We start from the raw sequence: 27,016 nt of genomic DNA, 5'->3' as shown, positions 1-27,016 counted from the left end.
AACTGTGTTTTCTGGAGTGATGCAGCTCATTCCAATAAATCTGGCATTAGCTGGAGTGGAGTCTGTAATACAGAACTAAATCATCCAAAATCAGTACCTGACCTCACTAATGCTCTTTTTGCTGAATGCAATCAAATCCCCACAGCAATGTTTCAACATCTAGTACTAAGCTTTCTCATAAGAGCAGAGGCTGTTTCTGCTGCAAAGTGGGGATAAACTCCCCTTTGAATGAGAGAGAGAGAGAGAGAGAGAGAGAGAGAGAGAGAGAGAGAGAGAGAGAGAGAGAGAGAGAGAGAGAGAGAGAGAGAGAGAGAGAGAGAGAGAGAGAGAGAGAGAGAGAGAGAGAGAGAGAGAGAGAGAGAGAGAGAGAGAGAGAGAGAAACACTCGTTAGCCGATCAGCAGGGTGGAAAAACTCAACTATAACAGTTTGAGTGTGTGATAGAGGGTGGTCTTCTCACTCCTGGGTCAGATGTGTTTCTGGGCCTCAAGCAGTTGTGTAAATTGTTAGACTAAATTGAGGGAATCCGGCCCAAAAATACACACCTATTTTGTCATAATACACACACAAACACACACACACACACACACACACACACACACAGTCTGGTAATGAAGTGTCTTGCAAATGTAATTTTCTCCAGCTGCACAAACACAGTATGCAGATACTGCACATATGATCAGAGGAAACAATGACAGTGTAGGAGGAAAACAGCAAGACTACATACACAGGATACTGACAGGCCTTTGATAAGAGACCAATGCTACCATTATCCTCTCTTAACACCAGCACAACTTAAGTGTTATTTGGGAACCTTTTCCATTAGCTTTCATTCACCCCACGAATAGCGCAACTGGTTAAACTGATATATCTTTAAGCTGATGACTTCCTCTGAATGAAGTGAACTGCTAGTAATATTGACCCAGATTACAACTACAGGCCAAGTTTCCTAGACACTGTCTTATAAGAGCGAAGTATCCAAATAGGCCCATATGCTGTCTTTAGTAAGCACATCCTCTGTGGCCTTTTTCTGCAGGCACCTGAATGACTGTGCCACTGTTGGAATGGAAATTGACTTACATATTTGTGATGAATATAATCAAATAACAAATTTCCCTGTTCGATTAACTAGGACACTGTTGACTCTGTGTGTGTGAAGCATTATGCTTCTTTGTTGAACTGCTAGTGAGCAATGAGCAGTGAATAACTGAGTTGCACAACAGCTACTTTCTTCAGATCAAAAGACAGTTAAATACATTATAAATATTTTTATAAACTTGCTTGCTCTGCTACAATATAGTTTGTTTATGTTTTTTTTGTAAATCATAGAATATATTCAGATGGAAACATCACTTTTACTGAAGAAAAAATAAAGCATAGTTCAACTGAGGGATAAAGCAGGTAGTAACTGCAGTTTATGACAATCGTGAGAAAGGGTTAAACACCTGAACTTCAGTTTTACTCCTTCTTCTAGATATAAAGAGCATTTAAAATGTATATTAAAAAAGGAAATTAAAGGAAAAATGTGGTATATGATATTGTATATAGGAAAAAATATACACAATACAAATCTAGATTTTAAAGGGGTACTATGGAAGCTAATAATTATCTAGTATGTCATGGTCCTAAATCTCTACATGATGCCTCATAAGAGTTAATCTACTACTACTAATCTACTGATTAACTTATCAAAACACTAAGGCCCCTATAAACCTTCATGAGCACTTATTGTAAGTGGCTGCATTTGTGTGGCCAGTCTTTTCCTGTATTGGGAATAGGAGCTGGCCACTGCATTTGGATTAAAATGGGATCAAAGGGACCCAACCCAGACGAAACCGTTGTCGGAAACGTCCCGTTTATGTTGAGAGAGAGCAGTTATGCATGACTGGCCGCTTGAGCGCAAATGGGGGGATCACTGTTATTACTCCAGAGGAAGAAGCTACATTTCAGAGTGAAGAGACAGAGAGAAATTCCACAGCTTTGCATGCAGACTCATCCAAATAGACCAGTCCCAACACCCCCATAGAGTGCAACACGCTGTGTTGTTCATGTGCTCACTTTTATTTGTCCTGAGGGACTGATGTATGATGGATGATACAGGACCGGACAGTACTCAAGCACTGCATGTCCACATTGTTCCACTGTTTAGCTGGTGTCTTGCAATAGGAATGAACAAAGAAGTGAGGTTTTTTTTTTTTTTTTACAACTCCTGGAGAGCGCACAGGTGGGATCACATCAAGCACTTATGGAAAAAATGTGATGGCACACGCAGATAACAATCAGAGCCAAACAGTCCGGCAAGAGAAGGAGTTCTGTGGGTCTCATTTGTAGCAAAACAAATATCAGATGTACTATAAAATGCACATGCACTGAATAAAGGTGCAAGTTTGTCACACAGATAAAGAAACAGCTGAAACAGAGAAACAAGCTGTGCTGCAGCATCTGTGCACTCAAAGTACATCAAAACTTTTTAACCAGGGAAAAACTTGAGCTGTAAACAAGCTAGAAAATACATGAGAAGTAAACAAACTTGCCAAACATGATTAATTATGAATGCATTTAGTTCCAGTCAAAGTTTGTCTGGAGAAAAACACTCCAAAGATCACACTTAGGTTCATTTGGATGAATGCAAATCTGCACTTGAAGTTTGTATGTACTCACCTCTATAGTACGTTGCCTAGCACTGAGAAACAGCGTGTCTTTCTGTTCTCTGCCCAAGTGCCCAGTTCCTAAGCCCAGGCCACAGCTGCCCTGTGTATCTGTGTTATCTGGAGTGAGCGCGTTTCCCCTGGCCGTGTGTGACTGGCGCGGCTCCTAACAGCACACAATGTGTGTTCTCTCATTGGTGGATCTGTGGAAGGGGGAGGGCTGTCTGAACCCGGTGCTGCAGGCCAGAACTGAATGGCTGGCCCACTGCTTTGTTTTCCCTTTCACAGCTTGAGGAAGACGCTGGCTGGTGCTTATTTGATTTTTTTTAACATATTGACCCTCAGGCTGTGCTTGTGTGTGTGCCATGTGAGGATTTATCATATTTATTGTAAAAGTGCTTCATGCACTACGGACTGAAGGAAATGTTTTTCCTCCAAACATTTGTCTGCACAGTGCAAACATTATATGCAAGTGGAAATAAAATGACAAACCTGCCTCCTATATAATGTGTATGCATAAGAGCAAAACAGAAACTGTTTCAGTGGTCAGTCTTGATCTCATTTGGAAATGACAGGCCTACTATACTCCACTATACAGCATGCTGTTTACTTGAAAAGAAGCCAGTGTAACTTAGGCCGAGCACTAATAGATTTACCTAGGATTAATCCAGCTATTGCGTCACTCATTAAACAACTATTGCTCATGATTGCACTCTCTTGCTGTTCATGTGTCACTTGTCTGGTTAGCTGAAATCAAGCTCACATAAATGAGAACCAGAGAACTACATGGTCCACTAATGTCAGAGCATGACCAAACACTTTAACCAAGACCTACAGGCATTGTAGGGCCTGATGTTACAACAACCTTTTGCACAGCAAGTTTTGTGAACCTAAGTACATACTATGATTTTGAAATGTAACCTAAGTTCCATGTCTGCTTAGGTGCAAATGTTCTTATCTATATCAACTAAGACTCTTTAAATGGGAATTCATTGTTTTGTTTTGTTTTTTGAGAAAATTTCTGTACAGACACATCTTTAAGATGTAAACAGAGTCATTCAGAGTGGTATGATATGAAATGTGCCATTGTAATGAAACTTGCAGGGTCAGCGGTGGTGATAGGAACAAAACATCCAAAGCATTTAATGCCTCTAAAAGCCTCCAATAATTGTTTTTACATGAAATGGCTATAAATACCCTGCCTGATGCCTGAGGCATTATTTTAGTTTAGTTTAGATAGGTTTGATACACGGCTTTGGCCTCAACATCGTTTTTAATATTCATTCAATGGGAGAGGTACATGCAAATGAGATTGGAAAGCAAAATAGAACCCAAAGAGAATTTCATTATTCTGGTTTACCACTCATTTCAACATTATATAAAACACTCAGAGAGAACAAGTAGGTTCACTGGTCGTTTGGATAGTAAATAAAATGGCTATATTTGTGTACCTTCACAACGCCTGGTTCCCTTCACCACCACTGTAAAGATTATAAAATTAGAGTGAGTTTCTTTATAATACACAATTTCACATTAAACCACTTTAAATGGCTCTTTTTTCATTTGGGTTATGGTGAAAGTTTGAAAAATCTGTGTTATTCAATTCCTTTAATAGTACAAAAATCATCTACTACCAATCACAGTTTTTCTGGCTCAATAACATCAGACTTCGAAAGAAATATTACTGTGAGAAATATATGTTTTTGGAACTGCTGTGTAGCGAGAGAGGGAACAGCATGTGGAATGGTCATTCTGTGTGTGCATGTGTGTATGTGTGTGTGTCTATGGGATTCAAGTTAAGGCTCTGAATGATGAAAACACCTGCAAAAGTCTCTTGGCTGTCGGCGTGACCTTAGCAAGTTGTGTCTGTAATATTACAAATAGTACATCCTCTCGACACTGACTGGTAGCAGAGTTGAAAACAACTCGGGAAAAGAAGAAGACAGAAAGGATGAATCTGAAGGAAAAAGGCTGCAATGAACAGCAGTAAACAAGAAATATAGCGACAGGCGCATCTCATCCAGAATGTGTTTCAGATTAAAATAATAGCCTCTACCTGAGCTATTATACCAATGACAACAATGCACTGTAAAAGTGAACAGACTTCAGAATTACAGATGAGAACTAACATGACATCAATTAACAACACAGAATGTGTTTAGCAAGTTAATTCAGGTGGTTGTGCTCGACCAAAGCATAAAACTGTGCAGGCATGGACGTCCCTGGGGCAACAGTTTACAAACACAGCTTCAGGAAATGGGAACCTCATGCAGGCCTCTTGAGACACTACTGCACCAAATCCTACAAGGAAAATATCTCTGAAAATCTCTGCAAATGTGCCAAAAGAATCCACAGTTTGTACTGGAAATGGACAAAAAGGGAACATTCTGCCTTGATGGTCATAAAAAGGAAACTGCACAATTTGCTGAGGACTGCCTTGCCCTAAAGTAAAGAACCAGCTATGCCATCTAGTGGCTCAAATAGGTAATAGTGTCTTTGGTAAGGCAACAGACACCACAACATTGTGGTGCCAGAAAATAAAAGAAATGATGGAAATGAACTAAAAACATGTTATTATGCTGAAGAGTAAATTACATAAGTAAAAAAAAATATATTGGTTCCTGTTCAGAACACTCCACCATCCACAGGGCCAATTTGTCAGACTATTCCCGTAAGAGGGAGGAACAGAGAGCTTCTTCCTGCATGAGGAATAGCAGAACGCTAAAGCTATGGGAGTCAGATAAAAGCAAGCCCACAGGAAAATTAGCAGTAAACAACCTCTGGGAATGCTACTTCAAACCAAACAGCAGATGCAACAATCTGTGACAAAGTCAGTGGTTCACAGAAAGAAATGCGATTAGTGAAATATTGCTTAGATTCACATTACTCTCATATAATTATTCTCAGTACAAATCCCAGTAAGCACTGCATCTCATTGTTGATTATTATAGCTGACAGTAATGTCTTCATTTGTTGTTTTTATTTTTATACAACATTTGAAAATGCCAGATCTTTACATTGTGTGAACATTTTATGGTCAATGGACCAACTGACATGATCTATAATTCCTGAGAAATAAAATATTAGTACATTAATATAAACTTCACAACAAAGATGCCAGAAAAGGCTCTTTGTGTGATTCCATAGAACAAAAAAAATGTTCCCTATAAGCTTTTCAGTGTATGGTTATTTAAAGAACATGAGAACTGTGAAATGAGAACCCTTTTTAAAGCTTAAAGAACCTTCACATAGACTACGTTTACACGGCAGGTAAAGGTGGTCCAAATCTGATTTTCTCACCAAACCCGATTTATTTTGTTTGTCTGTTTTAAATGTGATCTGTATGCGACATCAGTCTGAACAGATCACTATTATATTATTTTAAGGCTCTTTCTTCTTCAAACACAGTTCTTTAGTGAACTGAAAATGGTCCTTTTTAAGAACCCTTTGTGAAATCTTTATTTTTAAGATTGAATGGTCTTATGCAAAGAAGTTAGAACACTTTTGATTAGATTACGTTTTGTTGATTTTATAAGTCAAAATAAGTTAAAACATCCTCTACACAGAACACATGTAATTATTACAAATTCAGCCTTTCTGTTTATTTGCTGAGTTTAACATGTTAAGGGAAAGTTATGTATATATATATATATATATATATATATATATATATATATATATATATATACACACATACATACATAGACTATATAGTATATATTGACACTCAAGCAAGCTGGTTGAGGTCTTGAATACTGAGTTATTAATGATGGAACTATTAGTGGATGAAGCCTCATCATCATAATGGGCAAGTTTGCACTATGTCTGTACCAGCATGCCGCTAGACATTGAAGAATATCATGACCCATGAGTTGTCAGGCTGAATGCAGAGACTGATGCACTCAAAACATTTTAGGAGGCAGGTAACCTGATAGATACTGGTTAGGATTTAGCATACAAAACTGGAAATGAAATAGCATTCCATTGATGTTTACAGGTTATTTATTTAGTCCTTTTGTGTTTTATGAGAGCCAGGGGGAGTCTCTGAGGTAGGATTACTGAGGTTGGATCATTTTTCATTTTCATTGTGAAATGCTTGAGTGGATTAAGACAAAAACAGGCATCTTCATTCAGGACAGAGAAACAGCACATTTCCTTTATCAAACTACAAAGTTTGTCATGTTTCAGTAGTGCTGTACAATGTCTAATTGCCATGTCTGTCATACATCATATCATTGCTACATATAGTATATTTATTTGCAAATATAAAAATAACTGCAATCAAAAGGAAATTGAAAAATCACAGCATAGATTAAAGATGATTTGAGTCTGACTGGCTCAATGTGGAACTAAACGATTCTGTCCAAAATCATTGGCGGTACAGAAAAATCCCAAAATTGACCCCAACTGACACAAAAATCTGGCCTCCTGTTTATTTCCACCACATATTCAACAGAATATAGCCAGATCAGACATTTGTCTCCAATTGGCAGCTATTACCACAATTATTTGATTCAGCAAGGCAAAACTGGTTATACTGTGATACATAAGACAGCAGGGATGATGAGTTTAGTCATTTTGGGCATGTAATTTTCATTCCTGTGCCTAGTGAAAGCATTTTGTCTTGTACTTGTTTGACCCTTTCTCTCTAAAGAGGAGAGACAATGCTAGCTCAGGGCTGATGAACTGGATCCAAGTGATACTATCACCTGGAAATTGAACCCAGTATCTAGGGTACATCCTCCTCTTAGAGACAAGGGGAGGGCAGGATGTCCAGACGAGAGCTCCCGGAGGAGCTACTCACAAGATATCACTCAAAACACTGACCATTCTGTCTAACATGTGTTCACCCCTGGAGATATTTTGGTATGGTCCATCCTTCAAATCCAGCCATAAAGATGTCATTAGCTCTGCTCTGCATGTCTCATCTCTCCAACAGAGAGGGGCAACAGAATAAGCCAAAGCTCATTCCAACCACACCGTATCCTTTTTTACACAGCAAACTTTATTCTGAGAACACACTGATCTTAACCCAGAGACAGTCAGACAGTGGGAGGTAGCTGGGAATGTGGTCATACTGATTTATGTGAAATTATTTTTCTGCACACACATTCTACAAAGACAACGGTGTCACTTAAAAAAAATGAGAAAAGAGTCAAGACATCAGTGGGGAACTTGCCAGAAACTAAATATCAAAATGAGATTGCTGTTCAAGAGTTTAATTTAAGTTAGGTCTGTGTAATTTGTTGAATACAAAACAAAACAAATAAAAAAGAACATGGAATTATTATAGAACACCAGTATGCCCCAACATTTTAAGTCATCATTGTTTATAAAGTAATTAATATGATTATCAAAGAAATACAGCGCTGTAGCAAAAATCAAAAGTAAATGAAAGCAGATCAATTGCTGCAGTTGCTAATGATGTCAACCCCTTAAATGGCCAGATTTTATTATACATTCTATAACCTAATAGTAGCTCAGCCAGTTTGCCTTGTCCCTATAATAAGCCATAAGCCTTAATATATAATAAACCTGTGATTTTAAAGGGTAGAAATGTACTATATGGGTATGAGTGTTTTTTTTTTTACAGTTTTAAGGCTGTGGACATATGGTTTCCTCTCTTTAGAGTTTGACACTCATGAACCTGAACACTCTTGTATGTCCTTGCTTGTTCATGGCAAGATAAAATATTGTCACTGGCATATTCCAGTGCCCATTGGTGTAAGAAAGAGCAAAACTGGCTAAGCTACTCTTAAGGATACCACCACAGTGACAGCATTTGAATCGTGAAAGGTACAGTTTTTTGGAGAGGGTAAGCTTTACAGAGTGCATGTTGTCGAAGCATTTTTCCTCCTACTTACACAGTGCATCTTAAATACTGCAGATTTAAACATAGCTTTTTTTAACTCTTCACTTTTCTACTGATCAAGACTGGAAAGGATGTGATACTAATACGAATAACTCTTAAAGATAGCTTTGTGCTCAAACTTGATCATCTATGTAAAGCTGGTTCTGATACTAGTACAACTAGGGGATGGCTAGACATCTGGATCCAATACAATTTCATTATGGAACAGAGCTGGCCTGACCAAATCTGAGGACCCTGTGCAAGAGAAGAATGGCAATAAATCCTTCCTCACCACAACACAGTGGTAATTTAATTTGCTAGAAGAAAATTACTAATATGTGAAATACTCTGCCCTTTCCAAAGCTCATTCCACTGGTGTTGAAGTGTTAGCCCATGCAGTATTGGGTGGCAAAACTCTTTTGGGGCCAGAGCCTTGTTCTACCTGTGACAGTCAGCCCGTAGAATTGATGAACCCACATTTATCTGCCCTCACTCCCACACACACCCACACACACTCGCTAACTCCTGCTCTCTCAATTCATACATTAGTTTTCATGCTGCAAGTGCAGGCCTGGCATAGTTCTCTGTTTTTGGCTGTTAAATAACTAAACCATATGTTGTGTGTTCAAGGAGGCCTGTGAGTAACAGAGAGGAAGCTGGCTTCAAGCCTGGTCAGAGTACCATGGTCGACTAGCGACAGACCTTCTGGCCCAAAGTTAGCTACAATATGCACGCATACCCTCTCACTCACAAACACACAGAGAAGAACACTTTGTGCGTAGGTGCCCATGGTAACAGCAGTGGCTGGAACCAAATGGCAAACAGAGGCACTTTGCTGAGTAATCACATTTGGTTCTAATGTTTCTACTGGTTACAAACAATTCAAAACTACAATGTGTTTTCCATAAAATCCCAATTCATAGAAATGCTAACAAAGTAAAAAAGAAAAGGGGAGAAGGTTCATGTTTTTCACACATCTCAGGCGATCTGAACATTTTTGTAAAGCCAGCTGGGTGTTTGAGGCCATCACGGACCACATTCAGAGGCTGAGCAACGTCAAATGAGCACATGCCAATAGCATAGCACTTAGTGGTATTGAAAGGAATCAATGTTTTCATCATATACTAAGAAATCACTGTGCAACATAATATTTAGGTGTGTATCAAATATGCTAATGAACTCATGCTTCCTGAGAAATGCAGGTGTCTTACAATCCTCACATAGTGTCTTTCATTGGATAGTTTACAACAAAAGATTACACCAAATAGAATCTTACCCAGTATTGTAACCATCAATAAGACACAAATCATATTTCCAGAAAGGAAATAGTTTTAATCTATTTTGAATTGTTCTTTAAAAATATCTGTCGCATGTCTCAAATGACATGCATTAGAGTTAACTATGTTTTTGTTTAATTATTTTTCAATACTTAAAACTAAAAATCAAGAATGATCTGTTTCAACTTATTCCTGTTCCGTTCTGAATCTTCATTAGGTGGAGACACTTGCTGGCACCTGCTGGCACAGCGGGGCCATCTGTGGGAGGAAACTGGCACCACAGGTATAGCTGAAACAAAACAGTCAATCTTTAGTCCTGAGTTTGACTGCAATATGACACCACAGTTTAAATAATTGTGTTAAGTTGTATTGTCTCATAACTGTTCAATGAGACTGAGAATAAACAGTGCTCAGGTCAAACAGTGCCCCTATATCTAATGCTTATGTCTATATATAGGCCTATGGCAGGTGACAGATTAAACTCAACTAGCTTATTATACAGCATAAAATGTACTATATCTGGTATGTCACAATGCACACAAACTGGTTTGGATTTACCCACACTGACCCTAGCTGCCCCAGGGATTGTCACCCTCACCTATGGCTTGTTTTAAGGACTGATTAATTGTTTATATGAAAAAGTATTGATATCCTCTGAGCTACTTTGAAGAACAAAGTTTTGTTCCAAATTTGTGCGTTAGATGTGTTAAATTCAGCGGCACACCTGATTTAATTTAATATAGCATTAATTACCCAAAACAGACATTGGATGATAAATACAAATGGTACAGGGCTGGTTAAGGAAAGGTTTGGAAGTGGTTAAATAAGCACAATGACATACACAAAATCACTACTTATTGCATTGATGTTATGTGTATTTATTCAAATAACACACTCACTATATGTATGTATATATATATATATATATATATATATATATATATATATATATATATATATATACATACACACACTCACTTGCCACTTTATTAGGTACACTGGTAATCAGCCAATCACATGGCCGCATCTCAATGCATTTAGGCATGTAGACGCGGTAAAGACAACTTGCTGAAGTGCACACTGAGCATCAGAATGGGGAAGAAAGGTGATTTAAGTGACTTTGAACGTGGCATGGCTGTTGGAGCCAGACGGGCTGGTCAGAGTATTTTAAAAATTGCTGATCTACTGGGATTTTCATGCACAACCATCACTAGGGTTTACAGAGAATGGTCTGAAAAAGAGAAAATATCCAGTGAGCGGCAGTTGTGTGGATGAAAATGCCTTGTTGATGTGAGAGGCCAGAGGAGAATTGGCAGACTGGTTCGAGATGATAGAAAGGCAACAGGAACTCAAATAACCAACCAAAATCTCTGAGGAAAGTATGCCATGAATAAAGGCAGCTCTGAAGGCAAAAGGGGGTCCAACCTTTTACTAGCAAGGTGTACTACCTAATAAAGTGGCCCATGAGTGCGTGAGTACATACATACATACATACATACATACATACATACATCTCAAAAAAATAAAGGGAACACTCAAATAACACATCCTAGATCTGAATGAATGAAATATTCTCATTGAATACTTTGTTCTGTACAAAGTTGAATGTGCTGACAACAAAATCACACAAAAATCAATGGAAATCAAATTTATTAACCAATGGAGGCCTGATTTTGGAGTCACATACCAAATTAAAGTGGAAAAACACACTACAGGCTGATCCAACTTTGATGTAATGTCTTTAAAACAAGTCAAAATGAGGCTCAGTATTGTGTGTGGCCTCCATGTGCCTGTATGACCTCCCTGCAACACCTGGGCATGCTCCTGATGAGGTGGCAGATGGTCTCCTGAGGGATCTCCTCCCAGACCTGGACTAAAGCATCCGCCAACTCCTGGACAGTCTGTGGTGCGTTGGTGGATGGAGCAAGACATGATGTCCCAGATGTGCTCAATCGGATTCAGGTCTGGGGAACGGGCGGGCCAGTCGATAGCTTCAATGCCTTCATCTTGCAGGAACTGCTGACACACTCCAGCCACATGAGGTCTAGCATTGACCTGCATTAGGAGGATCCCATGGCCAACTGCACCAGCATATGGTCTCACAAGGGATCTGAGGATCTCATCTCGGTACCTAATGGCAGTCAGGCTACCTCTGTGCGTCCCTCCAAAGAAATGCCACCCCACACCATTACTGACCCACTGCCAAACCGGTCATGCTGAAGGATGTTGCAGGCAGCAGATTGCTCTCCACGGCATCTCCAGACTCTGTCACGTCTGTCACATGTGCTCAGTGTGAACCTGCTTTCATCTGTGAAGAGCACAGGGCGCCAATGGCGAATTTGCCAATCCTGGTGTTCTCTGGCAAATGCCAAGCGTCCTGCACGGTGTTGGGCTGTGAGCACAACCCCCATCTGTGGACGTCGGGCTCTCATACCATCCTTATGGAGTCGGTTTCTAACCGTTTGTGCAGACAGATGCACATTTGTGGCCTTCTGGAGGTCATTTTGCAGGGCTCTGGCAGTGCTCCTCCTGTTCCTCCTTGCACAAAGGCGGAGGTAGCGGTCCTGCTGCTGGGTTGTTGCCCTCCTACGGCCTCCTCCACGTCTCCTGGTGTACTGGCCTTTCTCCTGGTAGCGCCTCCAGCCTCTGGACACTATGCTGACAGACACAGCAAACCTTCTTGCCACAACTCGCATTGATGTGCCATCCTGGATGAGCTGCACTACCTGAGCCACTTGTGTGGGTTGTAGAGTCCGTCTCATGCTATCACGAGTGTGAAAGCACCACCAACATTCAAAAGTGACCAAAACATCAGCCAGAAAGCAGAAAGGTACTGAGAAGTGGTCTGTGGTCCCCACCTGCAGAACCACTCCTTTATTGAGTGTATCTTGCTAATTGCCAATAATTTCCACCTGTTGCATGTGAAATTGATTGTCAATCAGTGTTGCTTCCTTAGTGGACAGTTTGATTTCACAGAAGTTTGATTTACTTGGAGTTATATTGTGTTGTTTAAGTGTTCCCTTTATTTTTTTTTAGCAGTGTATATATATATATATATATATATATATATATATATATATATATATATACAAGCTAATGAATGCTGACTGAAAATAGTCCATTAACCAAAAATATCCAGTTAACAGCATCCTGTGGGAAGCATCCTGTGACAACCAATAAAGGACTAGAGAGTGATTAGGTCATACTGGACAGCAAGAGAGCTATCGTATCTGGTTTTACATCTACAGGGTGGACCGACAACACAGGTGTGTCTGATAGAGTGGACAGTGAGACGGCACAGTGTTTACAAACTCCAGCAGCACTGCTATGTCTGATCCACTGATACCAGCATAATAATACCACCCAAATAATACCTGCTCTGTGAGGGTCCATGAGGGTCCTCACCACTGAAGAACAGGGGAAAAGGGGGCTAATGAAGTATGCAGCGAGAAAGATGGACTGCAGTCTGTAATTGTAAAACTACAGTTAACAAGGAGGTTGTCATAATGTTATGCCCTATTGGTATATATATATATATATATATATATATATATATATATATATATAAGCACAAGGGCTACTTGTGCTTTGTTCTGCAGGAGAATCAGGACCTGCTTCTGTGAGGCTGTTATGGCTCTTGCAGGTTCTTCAGGTAAATATAGAAAAAGCAGAACATCTCACACAACACACAGGCATCAGGGGGTCTGTAGCTGGGGTCAAAGTTGAGGATATAGCAGGCCTGACATAATGTATTCCTCAGAATCCGAAGTGGGGAAAGAAGATGGATAACATAGCTGCTTTCCTTTGCAAGGCTTTACAGGAATCGCTTTGAACAATGATATAAATTCTGTTTGTATGCACAGAGGAAATTTTTGTCTTGGTTTTGGAGGATACCGAAATCTGACTGATCTCTACATTAGAAAGATCATATACATGTTGATAATAAAGTTATACATTGTGCAGAATTTGTAAGATTACATGTTATCTCAGATAATCATGCTGAATGTAGCCACCTGTTTACCACACTCCACGGGTGGAAATTTCACACAGTACACTTGTTCTCCAAATTTATAAAAGAAAAAGTCCTTTTTAAAAGTGTTATACAACAAAAACAGCATAATTTGAAACGTAACTGAAGATTAAATAAACGTAATGAAGAATGAAGATGAAGTAAAAGTAACAAAATTTAATTATGAATGAACGAGTGTATAAAACAATAAATGTGGTGATAGTTGAATGTTATTTTCAATAGACTTGCATTCATTCCCTTTTAATTCATTCTTATTTAGCTAAAACTGGACCACTAAGCCAGTGATAAAATTAGGACAGTCCTTGTTTTTCTGCTGCTAAACATTACTTCTGAAGGACAGTTAAAGAATAGTGTTAGAAAAAAAAAAATATATATATATATATATGGAAATGGCTGTGGTGAACACGTATTTTCAGAAGAGGGAAGAACACAGGGTGACATACAAGAGTGGAGAGAGGTGCACACAGGTGGATTATATCCTTTGCAGGAGATGCCACCTAAAGGAGATGTGGTGCCAGGGGAAAGTGTAGCAAGGCAGTATAGGGTGGTTGTCTGTAGAATGAGATTAGAAACAAAGAAGAGGAAGAGAGTGAAGACAGAGCCAAAGATTCAGGCAGTTCAGGGAAAAATTGCAACAGGCCCTTGGGGGGCAGTGAGGAACTACCTGAGGACTGGGAAACTACAGCTAAGGTGGTGAGAGAAACTGGCAAGAATGTGTTGGTTGTTTCGTCTGCTCAGAGGAAAGAAGACAAGGAAAGTTGGTGGTGGAATGAGGAAGTCCAGGAGAGTATTAAGGCAGCTAAGAAAAAGTGGGATAACCAGAGAGATGAAGGAAGTAGGCAGGAGTACAGTGAGGCTAGTCGCATAGTGAAAAGAACGGTGGCAAAGGCAAAGGCTCAGGCCTATGATGAGCTGTATGAGAGGCTGGACAGTAAAGAAGGAGTAAAGGACTTGTATCGTTTGGCTAAACAGAGAGATAGAGCTGGAAAGGATGTACAGCAGTTTAGGCTGATAAAGGATAGAGAGGGAAATGTACTAGTGAGTGAACAGAGAGTGTTGAGTAGATGGAAGGAGTACTTTGAAGAACTAATGAATGAGGAAAACGAGAGAGAGAGGAGGACAACAGGGGGAGAGATCAGGAAGTGCAGAGAATTAGTAAGGTGGAAGTGAGGGCAGCTTTAAAAAGGATGAAGAATGGAAAGGCAGTTGGTCCAGATGACATACCTGTGGAGCTATGGAGATGTTTAGGAGAGAAGGCAGGTGTAAAGTTGATTAGCCACACCAGTGAGGAGTGACAAATGGTTTCAAGGTGAAGGTAGGGTTACGTCAGGGATCAGCTTTGAGCCCCTTCTTGTTTGCAATGGTGATGGAAAGGTTGACAGATGAGGTCAGGCAGGAGGCTCCATGGACCATGATGTTTTCAGATGACATTGTAATCTGTGGTGAGAGTAGAGAGCAGGTGGAAGAGAATCTGGAGAGGTGGAGGTTTGCACTGGAGAGGAGAGGAATGAAGATCAGTAGAGACAAGATGGAATACATGTGTGTGAATGAGAGGGCAGGTGGAAAGGTGAAGATGCAAGGAGTAGAGGTCGTAAAGGTGGATGACTTCAAATATCTTGGGTCAACCATCCAGAACAATGGACAGTGTAGAAAAGAGGTGAAGAAGAGGGTGCAGGCAGGATGGAGTGGGTGGAGACGGGTGTCATGGCTGATGTGTGACAGAAGGATAGCAGCAAGAGTGAAAGGGAAGGTTTACAAGACAGTAGTGCGTCCTGCTATGATGTATGGTTTGGAGACTGTGGCTCTGTCTAAAAGACAGGAGGCTGAGCCGGAGGTGGCGGAGATGAAGATGCTCAGATTTTCGTTGGGAGTGATATGGATGGACAAGATTAGAAATGAGCAGATCAGAGGGACAGTGAAGGTGGAGCAGTTTGGAGATAAAGCCAGAGAGGCCAGGTTGAGATGGTTTGGACATTGATTGTGTTGAGGAGGAATAGTGGATATATTGGTCAAAGAATGTTGGAGATGGAGCTGCCGGGTAGAAGGAGAAGAGGTAGACCTCAGAGAAGGTTTATGGATGTAGTGAAGGTGGACATGGAGATGGTTGGTGTAAAAGTAGAGGAGGCAGTGGATAGGGCAAGATGGAGGCAGATGATCCGCTGTGGCGACCCCTAAAGGGAGCAGCTGAAAGAAGAAGAAGAAGAAGATATATATATATATATATATATATATATATATATATATATATATATATATACACATTGACCTTGCTTTGTGCACTGAGGCTCAGTCATGTTGGAATTGAAAAGGGCCTTCTGCAAACTGTTCCCACAAAGTGGGAAGATTTCAATTGCCCAAAATGTCTTGAAAAGCTGAAGATTTCCCTTCACTAGAACTAAGGGGCGTAGGCCAACCCCTGAAAAACAACCCTGCAGCATTATCCATCCTCCACCAAACTTAGCGGCTGGCAGAATGCAGTCAGGCAGGTAATGTTCTCCTGGCATTCACCAAAACCCAGACTTGTCCATCAGACTGCCAGGTAGAGAAGCTTGAATCATCACTCCACAGAATACGTTTCCACTGCTCCAGAGTCCAGTGGTGGCATACTGTACACTACTCCATCCGATACTTGGCATTGCACTTGGCGATGCAAGGCTTGCGTGCAACTGTGTGGTCAAGCAAACCCATGCCATGAGTGGTGGGGAAACAGCAGGGTGCTGTATGGATGCAGTGAAAGCTGGTGATGTCACCCAAAACAACCTTTACCATGAAACTTCCAACACAGAGTTTTTGTGCTGATCTTAATGGCAGAGGAGGTTTAGAACTGTGTATTCATTGAGACACCAGAGCACTGGAGACTTTTATGCACTATGTGCCTCAGCACTTGGCGACTCCCCTCTGCAGCATTACATGGTCTGCCACTGTGGCTGAGTTGCTGTGGTTCCTAAATGTTTCCACTTTTCAATAATATCACTCACAGTTGATCATGGAATATCTAAGAGAGAGGAAATTTTACAAACTGACTTGTTGCAACAGTGGCATTCTATTATAGCACCACACTCAAATTCAGTGAGCTCTTTAAAACAGCCCATTCTTTCACATATGCTTGTAAAGGCAGACTGCATGTGTTCCTGTATCAGATCCAATGAAACATCCAGTGTGTGCTGCTGCGTGGTTGAAGCTTTTTAAATGAAAACCGTCAGTTTCTGATTCAATTATATCAGACCAAGTAACCTGAGAATCACTTGAGGATTATTCAAGGCAGTCTTCATGTCCTACTGTAAAACCCAGAGACTTTTAGCTTGCAGTTAAACAGTAAGGCCTCTTGTTATCATCAGAGTCATTTGTGCTTTTGCAACTTTTAGAACAACGCATTGTGCAGATCACATGAATCATCATCATCGTCGTCATCATCACCACCAACTTCTCTTGTAACTCAGGAATCAGATTGCATGTACTTTGTGAAGTAGCAGTGAGTAGACTACAGCTTTTCTGTGTGTAATTAAGGTCCGCGGGCCGTTCGGTAGGGGGCAGTAAAGTCCGTAATAACACGAGCACTTTCACCAGTGCTCAGCCTGATCACTTTGTGGTACAGCTCTGAAGCTGGTATAGCTTATGTGTAAATTTTGATACACTTTCAGACTCAGACCTCCTTTACATTGATACTGTTCAATACACATCACGCATCAGTTTAAATGTGCTCAGACGTCTGACTCGTTACGCTACTGGTTCAACTACAGCTACCAGCCTGAGAGAGCTCTCCCGTTCTGGAAATGATCTTGAATTGAGTGAAAGTGCAGCGGAGCTGAGTGCAGCCGTGGAGGAGCAGAACGCGCTCTTCTATTGTTAGAAAATGACAGTAAAAGCCACAGTCGCGCCGCTTGACTGGTTTAAGCGTATGCAAGGGTACGACCGTTAGATTAAACCCTCCTTTGTGGGAACAGAAGGAGAAGACAGGGCGGAATCGAGCCAAACACAATCGGGCTGTTTTGGTGACATCACCAGCTTTCGCTGCATCCATACGACACCCTGCTGTTTCCCACCACTGTGGGCTGCTTTCCCTGCTGCCTGTTCACAGCCTCGTCTGTCTGCTCCTACACTCTCCTGTCCGGCCGTGTTGGTACCTCAGCTCGGTAGCGGCAGCGGACCGGATCCGCACTGTATCAGTGAGGGGCGCTTTACTGCCCTCCCGGAGGCAGCAAGGGGGAACAATAGAGACCAGCAGCTGCAGGACGAGGACACACCGATATCCACAAGGCAGGGATGGGGAGGCTTTAACGCTCTAGCAGCACGGCGCGCCTCTCTGGATTTACGTTCAGCGTTCCGTACGAGCCGGGAAGGCGCCGAGCAGGGCAAGATGAACAGCGGCGAGGCGGCTGAGGAGGGACCCAACGACCCGGACACAGAGGCGTTCTTCAAAACAGGTAGGATGGATGGGAGGAGATCACCGGCCATGTGCGGCTTCCATCGCCTAAACTTAGACGGGGAACAATGAAAGCAACTTAAAAACTCAAATTCACTTAGCTGAGGTCGTGCGATGGATCCCACAGATCCAGGGCTTTGTGCGCCGAGCGAGTGAATGAAAAAAAGAGCTTTGAGCGATGTGGTTGTGCTTTGGAAAGGAGAGCCATGCGTGAAGCTTTGTAAGTGAAAACGCTGGAATAAGCCAGTGTACGAGGCTGCTGGCTCTGTTTGGGGCTGGTAGGCGATGCCCGGGCTTTGTTTGACACCTCCACTTCTTCCTGTCAGCTGCTCCACTCTCACACTCACCTCTGGATCCCAAACGCGCTCAGAATGCCCACTTTATCTCCCTTTATCTTCCCAAAACCCCCCAAACACGCGGTGAAACCGCAGTCTATTGTTGTTTTTATTGATGTATAGGGAGCATCTGCTCGGTTCTTCATTCAGAAGAGCTTGTTGTTGTGTGGAAGCTGCAGATGCCAAAGTAGCTTTGCTTCAAGGAGATGAAGATGAACGCCATTAGTTCTATATTGTGTGTTAGCAAGGGTGATGGACATTTTCTGGCAGGACTGTGGGTGATGGACATTGTTTTCTGGCAGGATTGTGATCTGTGTGCTCTTTTGGTGTCTCTCTGCTGAATGTGACAGCTTGCTATAGATTTGAGTAGACTGTTCTGAGAGCAAACCATTTCTACCAGCTCTACAGCTATAGCAATGGATATTGGTGCAGTACATCTTCAAAATTAAATGAATGGAAAAGGAAACCTTGTGGTAGAGAGTGTGTGCAGGGTTTCCAAAATCTATTGGTAAGCCTCTGTGTGCTGCAGTACATTACAATTAGAACATCAGCAATTCCTGTTGCCTCATACTACCAACATGGACGCGCACAAACACATCTCCATCCACAGCACGAGGACACACCCCAGCAGTCACAACACTTCTCTGCATCAGCACACTGCCTACCACCTCTATCCTCAATAATGTAGTACACGTCACAGCACGTGTGACTGTGCTCCTCTGAGTGCATTTGAGATCGTTCAAAACGTAATCTCTAGCTTAGGTGCCTTGAAGCCCTGAAAGTGTGTTACTCTTCTGTGTGTGCCTAGATGAATCAGAGATTTCTGTTTTTTCAGCCGAAGGTCATGTCTGAAGGGAAGATTTCTCTTTTCATGTGGCACCTTAATGCAGACCAGCTTCTTTAGCTTCTTTGACTGCAGCCATCTGAAAGCTGAATCAGTAATGATGGTGGTGGAGGAAAGACTCCGGCTCGTGGAAGTGTTGAGTGATGCATTGTGTTGTGGCCGTTTTTAGGGTGCGTACCGCAGCTACTCTGAGTAAACCTTGCCTCTTCTCATTTTGAAGTTCGGGAGGTCTAAACCACAACCACACTGAATTGTCTACGCTTTGCTAAGCACACAGTTGTAGAACTGGAATCTAGAATTTAGAGGCCCATGTTGGAAATCTGGAAGTGCTGTTGAGATCTTGATTTGTTAAATCTGGATGTGGAGCCTCAGTCATAAAGACCAAGTACTGCTTTTGAGGAGAGGGCTAAGATGACTTGCAGATGGCATGGAGGTCTGAGAGAACTATCAGAGAGGAGAGTGTCTTTGCTGTGGTTCTGCTCAATGGATAGAAGGGCTTCTGCCTCTACCAGCACAGGGGGATGTCATCAGTGGATTGTACTGATACGTCATGGCAGCCTCGGCCCCAGGGAAGGCCAAAAGATGGAGAGGAATGGAGAGAAGAATAGAGTTGGGCAGAGAGAGATGGATAGAAAGTAGGGCCTCAGGATATGGGTAAAATATAGGATATTGTACGTATTACAATCGCAATATGTTTTGTGATATATTACAGATGAATTGGTGAACTAATGAACTGGCTTGCATCATTTTAACGTTTTTAAACTACATGAGTATTTTAATTTATCCTTACAACATCACCCCAAAACACCTACAGAAACACTCACCTTTAACTGGGATGCATGATGATTTTAGAATCTCCATTAATAACGGTAGATGATTACTTTAAAAAATGACCAGAATCAGATGTTTAAGTTTGACCAACATTTCAAATTGATATTTGATAACCTATTTATTATACCCCAGAAGAGCAGAACTCAGAACTCTTCAACAAATCAGTTTTATGTTTTTCAGTAATGCTGATCCAAGTGGGTCTAATCTCAGTTTACAAATGTTTAGGTATCTGCATTGGTAGATATACATTGATAAATGGTCTCATATCATCTTTGGCTCTCATTTTCCTCAGTTTCCATATTGATGCATCTCCGGTTTTGATGTTCACAGCCTGAAGCATACAATATTGAGACCCTGATTTTTGTATTGTGTATCTGTGTATTAAAGCCTTCTGGAACATTACTATTGTAAAGTCCAATATATCAATACCCATTAGACAAACAATATATTTTTCAGCCCTAACAGAGAAAGAGAGAGACCGAGAGAAAAATGGATGGTCAGAGCTGTTCTGAGACAGGCAAAGTAAGACAGACAAAAAGTAGGAGACCAAAACAGTGAGAATGAAAGGGCTCATGAAGGCCTTCTCATTCGCAGCTCCTCCAACACCAGTGGGTGTTTGCCTTCAGAGAGAAAGGCATTACGTGGCTGAGTGAGCAGTAATCCATTCACAAACGGCAGTCTGAATGAGCTGAAGTGGTTTTATGTCCTCGGCCTTATGGCAGCCTCTCTTCCTGTGTCTGTGACGCTTAGAGCCCGATTATCCTTCAGCCAAACTTACACTCACCCATGTGTGAGCAGGCTTCAACTTAGCAGCGCCTTTTAGCATAGAGTTACTGCACCCGAAATTTGTTGGCCAGCCGTCTGAAAGAAAGAAATGGGAGGGATGAGAAAATTCTTCCTCTGCTTCTGTGTTTTCCTTCATCTGTTCAGGAATGATTAAGTGAGAGGCATCTTAATCCTAACTATTAGGAATCATTTGGGCCACAGCTGTTGGTTTTTAACAAGGTATGCTACAGTTGAGTAAAAAGCGGATGTCTCCTCAGGTAATAACAGGAGTGGATTGGCATGGTACAACCCTCCAATCAATACCTGTATAGCTTTAGCCTTTTTGTCAACAACAATTGCCTCCCTGCCAGGCTGATAGAGTACAGCTGCAGCGCCTGGCTCCAGTTCCTGCTCTTCCTCTCCAAAAGCTTCTCCACTCTGAGCAAGGAGGATTTTCTTCATCGATTACCTAATCACTCAGTGAGCTGGGATCTGGGCCAGGCTCTCAGGAGCCATGGCTGATGTCATATAGAATCCAGCGCTGGAGGTACAGGTAATGACATGATAGGGCTATTCTTAATGACTTGATGTAAACAGTAGGATTATTCAGGGATTTACAGTACTTGCATACAGATATTTACATGTATATTGGCTAAACCATGTAGGAATCCCAGACCTTTTTTATGCATAGTCTTCCCAATTTTGTGTCAGGCTTCTGCATGAGCCGACATAACTTCCAGGTCCATCATTCTCTGCTTTAGGCCATCTTCAGACAAGCAACTACATAGTATAATTACAATAATTTAGAGCCCTCATTTCCTGAAACTTGTTTAGTATTTACCCCAGCAAAGTACCTAGATGTGGAGTGTCTCAAACTGAACAATAGATGAGTGGGTTGACAGGGACATCAGTGGTCAGACAGGGTGTGTCACAGTTTATTCGTACTGTATAGTAGGTGGATACATATTAACAAAGCCAACTGAGTGAATTAAAGTGTTATCTACTAATCACAGGACATAGAGAAAATCAAACTAGTTCACATTTCATTTCACAAAGTACTGTGTGTTTCTGTGTGTTTGTAAGTTCATGACCTGATCCAGCTAGCTTAGTCATTGCTAGCTAATGTGATACATGTCAAGCTTATAAACTATAAAGGTTTCATCTGATAAACAAGAAGTAAAAATCCATATTATTGTTTATATATCAGTCTTAAAGGCACAGTAACAAAGGCAGCATATTTAATTGTAAGGGATAAAGAGAGGTTGGCAAAGGGTCATGTAAAAATCAACCCACTCTGTCATAAGTGGATATCTAGAATATGGACCCTTTCACCTCTCTGGGTGCACCAATAAAGTACATTTTTGCCTAATACGTATACATAAATAGTAATAAAAATGTGAAATGTACATTAAATCCACCTGTAGTAGTATTAAGGTAAAATATTCCATTATTTATATAGGGTTACAAATACAGTCAAAAAGAATACAATACATACCTTTTAGCACAGTAGCCCAGCATCACCTAAACATCCTGTTCCTTCAGAGTACAATAAATATATCATCAAATAGTAGTAAGATCTAAACATCAGTATAATGGCAATCAATTTTTAAACAATTATCTGCTGATATAAATCCCATACACATTGTGCATCTGTACCCAGTAACTGGAAGGTTCTGACTTGTCCAGTTGCTGTAGAATATGCAGTGGGCTATACTAACACAGTGGTGTTTTATGCACAATACTTGATATGAAAGAAGACAGATGAGTCTTGCTGCATGGCAAGGGAGCTGTAATATTCGGGAGGCCGTAAATATTAATAACTAAAACATAAAATACTGTTAGGCTGCTCTTTAATACTGAATTATGTAAACGAGCTATGTTCTGATTGGTTACTCTGTACTGTACTATATAAAAAATTCAGTCTAGGCTGAAACACTCATGTAAATGTATTGGTTTTATGATGTCACAAAAACGGCAAATGAAATGTGAACTTTAGTTTCTGTAAATAAGGAATGGACTGGAGAATGAACGGTATGTTTTCATGTTCTACATCAAAATCTTTTACTTCAAAAAATGAAGAAAATGTGGTTTTCCATGATTTGGATCCTTTGATTATATTTGAATTAGAATAGCCTGACACAATTACTAATGGATCTTTTTCCTTATACATAAGGAAAAAGCACTTGAGCACTTGATATATAGCACTTGATATATAGCACTTGAGTCACATTCAAACCAGACTGATTGGATTCATTCGCTACACTGAGCACTGAGCGGCGGGTATATTCTATATTCTGTTGTGACAGAGCTTGGCCTTCCTCCAGCAGCATGTGTGTTAGTGGGGGGGTATTCCTCCTCCCCCTCCACTCACCACATCATGCCGTCTCTCTATGCCCCACACACAGGCTCCAACATGGGAGAACAATAGGGCGAAACGGGCCACTGTCAGCTGGGACAAAGAACACACCCAAGCTCTAGCCTCACTGTGTGTGTATGCTTGTCTGTGTGTGTGAGTCTCTGTACACACTCTCTCCCTCTCTTCCTTTGTGTCTGTCGTTCTGTGTCCTTCTACTCTCTCTTCTCCCCTGCTACTTCCCTGCTTTTTTCGCTCCCTCTTAGTCATCCTCATGCACATGCATACATGCACCGCACACACAGTATTGTGAAGAGGCAGATGTCTAATTGGCCAGTGTAAGCCACGTGGGTAATAAAGAGAATGAGAGGAGATTTGACTGGATTATTGAGTCATGATCAGATGCTGAAAGAAAGAGAGGTTTCCCCTGTTTCTTAAGCAGCCTGTCGCCTCCATCATCACCATGAGGAACCATATGCCTCTGCAGAGCCAATGCAGTAAGACAGTTAGCGCTGAGGGCTAATGGAGTCAAAGCTTATTAGCTGCTGCTCTGAAGGAGACTTTCTGATGGATGATGCCCTGTGGTGATGCCCCAGAGGCCTCTGAGTGTTCGTCTGCGCCTCTGCTGATAAAGAGGCTGCTTCACTTTGCATTTTCACTAACACATTGCTAACTCTTTGTGTTCATGATGCAGAAAAAAACACTTGGCAATTTGGGGTTATTTAGTTATTTACTTGAACCCTTCCTACTTCACCATTAACATAGTGTCTAGTGTGATCTATTGAGTGGTCTAGTGGTCAGAGAGTAATGGGTGAAGCTTTTTTTGAAGGCTTCTTAGATAAGGACTTCATAATGCATGTTAAAGCATTGAAAAAGCAATAACTCATATTTATGAGCAGCATATGTCATTATGCACAAGGCAACATGTACTCTGGAATATTGAATGAAGCAAATGGCTTTGTTTTGTAATAAAGGCCTTTATGCTAAAATGACAGATGTTTGTTTCATTTATAACACATATTATAACACATATGAAGCATCATTCACACAAAACATGATGTAGGAATTCTTAACTAGTCCTCTGCCTTCGAAGTTTCATTACTTGGAGATGATGCGTCACAACAGAATATTCCTCACTTTAGTTAAGGCTCAGGTCAACACAATGTTATTTACTGGACAGGCATACTCAAGTATTGCCATTTAATCATGTTATTCCAAGCTTAAGCATGCGTTATGTCATCCCTATGTAGGTAGCCTTCATATAAAGTATTACCAAAGCATGTATGAAGTAAACAGAATACAGTGTATCATGACTAATCGTTTTAGACATAAAACTGCAGTTTCCCAAGCACTTTTGATAGTGTTGGTAGTGTAACTTGCTCTTTACTTGGACAAAATGATTATCTTTCTTCAGTTAGTTTAGCTGTCTTCTCAATGACAGAGCATAATAATAATAATAATAATAGCATTTCTCTTACAGTACTTGTGTTCCAATTCCTACATTGGTTGATTTGCTGAAGGATTGATCATGAAATCAGAAATGCAGAGAGCCAATGTCTTTTCTGTAAAGGAGATTTAAGCTCTTTTTCTCAGCACAGTGCACATTTTGAAAATGTTAATGATTCAACTGTGTCAGCTGGTTGCATGTGAATAAAATGCTATGCCAACACAATTGCTGTCTTTCAATTTAGTTCTTTTGGCAAGAATTGTGTTGATGTAATTTTATTCATGTGCAATCGTTTGACACATTTTAATCATGCAAATTCAAAGCACCATTTTTAAGTTTGACTCTAACTGTGTTAAACAGTGCAGATCGCCTGTTCTGGAAGCCCATTTCTGCAGCTTTGAAGGATTTCAGCTTGATTTCAAAGTGCAGTGGAGCTGATAGATTTGGCTATCTTTTAGCTGTTAAAGATGGAAAATGATTCAAGACATGATGAGCTGAAAAGCATTCTAACAGTTGGATTCTAGTTTGAATTTTCTTGTAGTAATTAATTTGATTACAAACATTAAATTAGTGGCAGGGGAAAGCTGTTAACACTTCTACTTTTCCGTAAGCAACTTTACACCTTTTGATTAAAATCTCAGTAGTGTTCAGGGTGCGGTCCTTCTGCTATATGTCTTTCTATTACACATGTAGCTTATTTAACACCTTTTCTTTCTTTATATAGCCCAGTATTTGTCCAGTATTTATCATTACTATCCTTCTATTCATCCCTATTGTACATAGTCATGTGTCAAAATATTGTTGTACTAAACATAAGCTATAAGGTCATCAATTGATTTCCATTGATTTGTATTGTGTTTTTCAAACCACAAGACAGAAGGTCAAAAGAAAGCTAATAAAAACAATGCTTTGTTCTTAGGTAACTTAGGTAATTTGTCAACTTACTTTTAAGGCTATTTTACACTCAATTATATTTATTTTTAAAGCACATTTGATGCTTTCTTTTTTATCTGCTCAGTGTTCTGTGGAATTCCCATCTCAAAGGAATATGTTATCCTGAGAGTTGGCTCTTTCCTAGGCTATATCGGGATATGAATCGTATCATGGGCTGAGTGCATTGTCTCATAATTGAATTCTCCTAATGCTGAGTTAGATATGGACTGGCAGCAGTCTTGGGAGTCCGCTGTATGATTGCTGTGTTTTAGAGGGGGTGGGAAAATGGCCTTGCGCTAAAAGCTATTGATTTTCTATACTTGTATACTCATATCCGTGTGTGTGTGTGTGTGGTGTATTTGGGTGTCTGTTTGTAGCAACTGCCAGAAGAAAGAGAGTGGTGTGATGTAATATCAGTGCCAGCAGACAGGTCTGGAATAAGCAGTAAGCTCTTTTTTGACGGGTCATTCACAGCTATGGCCTCAGACATTCAAACACAGGACAATAGGACTCCAACAGAAAGCCAAAGCATGTTCTCCAGCCAAGTATGAACAGTCTGGCATTGAACCAGCTCTGCATTATGTACACTATGCAAAAAGGAGCCCATAAATAATGGGACAATGACATTTTTTTTGTTATTTTTGCTCTACAGTCATATTGGATCACTGTATTTGGAATGATTCACCTGTTTACTCATTCACTGTTCACTTCAAATTTTGTCAGTAATCTGAAAGTAACTCCAAAACCTCTTTCTGTACTATAAAAGTAACTTATTCCCATGATAAGTTTTTGAATTATGTGTTGTTTGTATAAGTCCTAGAAATCACACCAGTATTCATTTATTCTTGGTGGCTGTAATGTAGCACGATTTTGAAGCAACTCCATTAGGGGTGCCCAGGCCACTCAGTGTGGTGGTGTTAAAACTAAGCCTCCTGAAATAAACAATGTGAGAAATCCATATCTTTCCTCATTAATTCAAAACAGTTCATTTTTAAGCACAGTTTAAATTTTATTGTCCTATATTCTATATTCTACTTTGTGGTCAAAATAAATTTGACAAGTTTGACACTCTCCTTTCACTAATCATTTTATTTTGATTATGTATTTAGGTTGGAAAGTTTCTCAAACATCATAGATTGTAAATTAATTGTGTTTTGCATCAATTTACCAGCGGTGCAGTGCCATACAGGCAGTGGGAGATTGCAGGGGGGCCCTTGGCGGCCTAGGCCCTTGCGGCAGAAACTGGCTCTTGGCATGTGGAATGTAACCTCACTGGGGGG

General features: G+C 40.7%; 2 protein-coding genes across 3 annotated transcripts in view; one reads left to right on the top strand and one right to left on the bottom strand.

Moving 5' to 3' along the window:
* mylka (myosin, light chain kinase a) overlaps positions 1-2,800 on the bottom strand; it is an 83,400-nt gene extending 80,600 nt beyond the window's left edge. The window contains exon 1 of the mRNA XM_017692409.2: positions 2,661-2,800. The gene's annotated coding sequence lies outside the window, so the exon portion shown is untranslated. The remainder of the gene's footprint in view (positions 1-2,660) is intronic.
* A 14,834-nt stretch (positions 2,801-17,634) lies between these two features.
* kalrna (kalirin RhoGEF kinase a) overlaps positions 17,635-27,016 on the top strand; it is a 210,285-nt gene continuing 200,903 nt past the window's right edge. Inside the window, exon 1 of one of the 2 annotated variants that reach the window (XM_017692407.2) lies at positions 17,635-18,229. In XM_017692407.2, the coding sequence (XP_017547896.1) occupies positions 18,163-18,229 (67 nt within the window). In that variant the 5' untranslated portion in view covers positions 17,635-18,162. The remainder of the gene's footprint in view (positions 18,230-27,016) is intronic. The other variant, XM_017692406.2, reaches the window with a different exon arrangement.

The sequence above is a fragment of the Pygocentrus nattereri genome, chromosome 6 (genome assembly GCF_015220715.1).
Source record: "Pygocentrus nattereri isolate fPygNat1 chromosome 6, fPygNat1.pri, whole genome shotgun sequence".
In the NCBI taxonomy this organism is placed as follows: domain Eukaryota; kingdom Metazoa; phylum Chordata; class Actinopteri; order Characiformes; family Serrasalmidae; genus Pygocentrus; species Pygocentrus nattereri.
The sequence above is the reverse complement of the archived record's forward strand: the minus strand, read 5'-3'. Positions and strand labels throughout refer to the sequence as shown.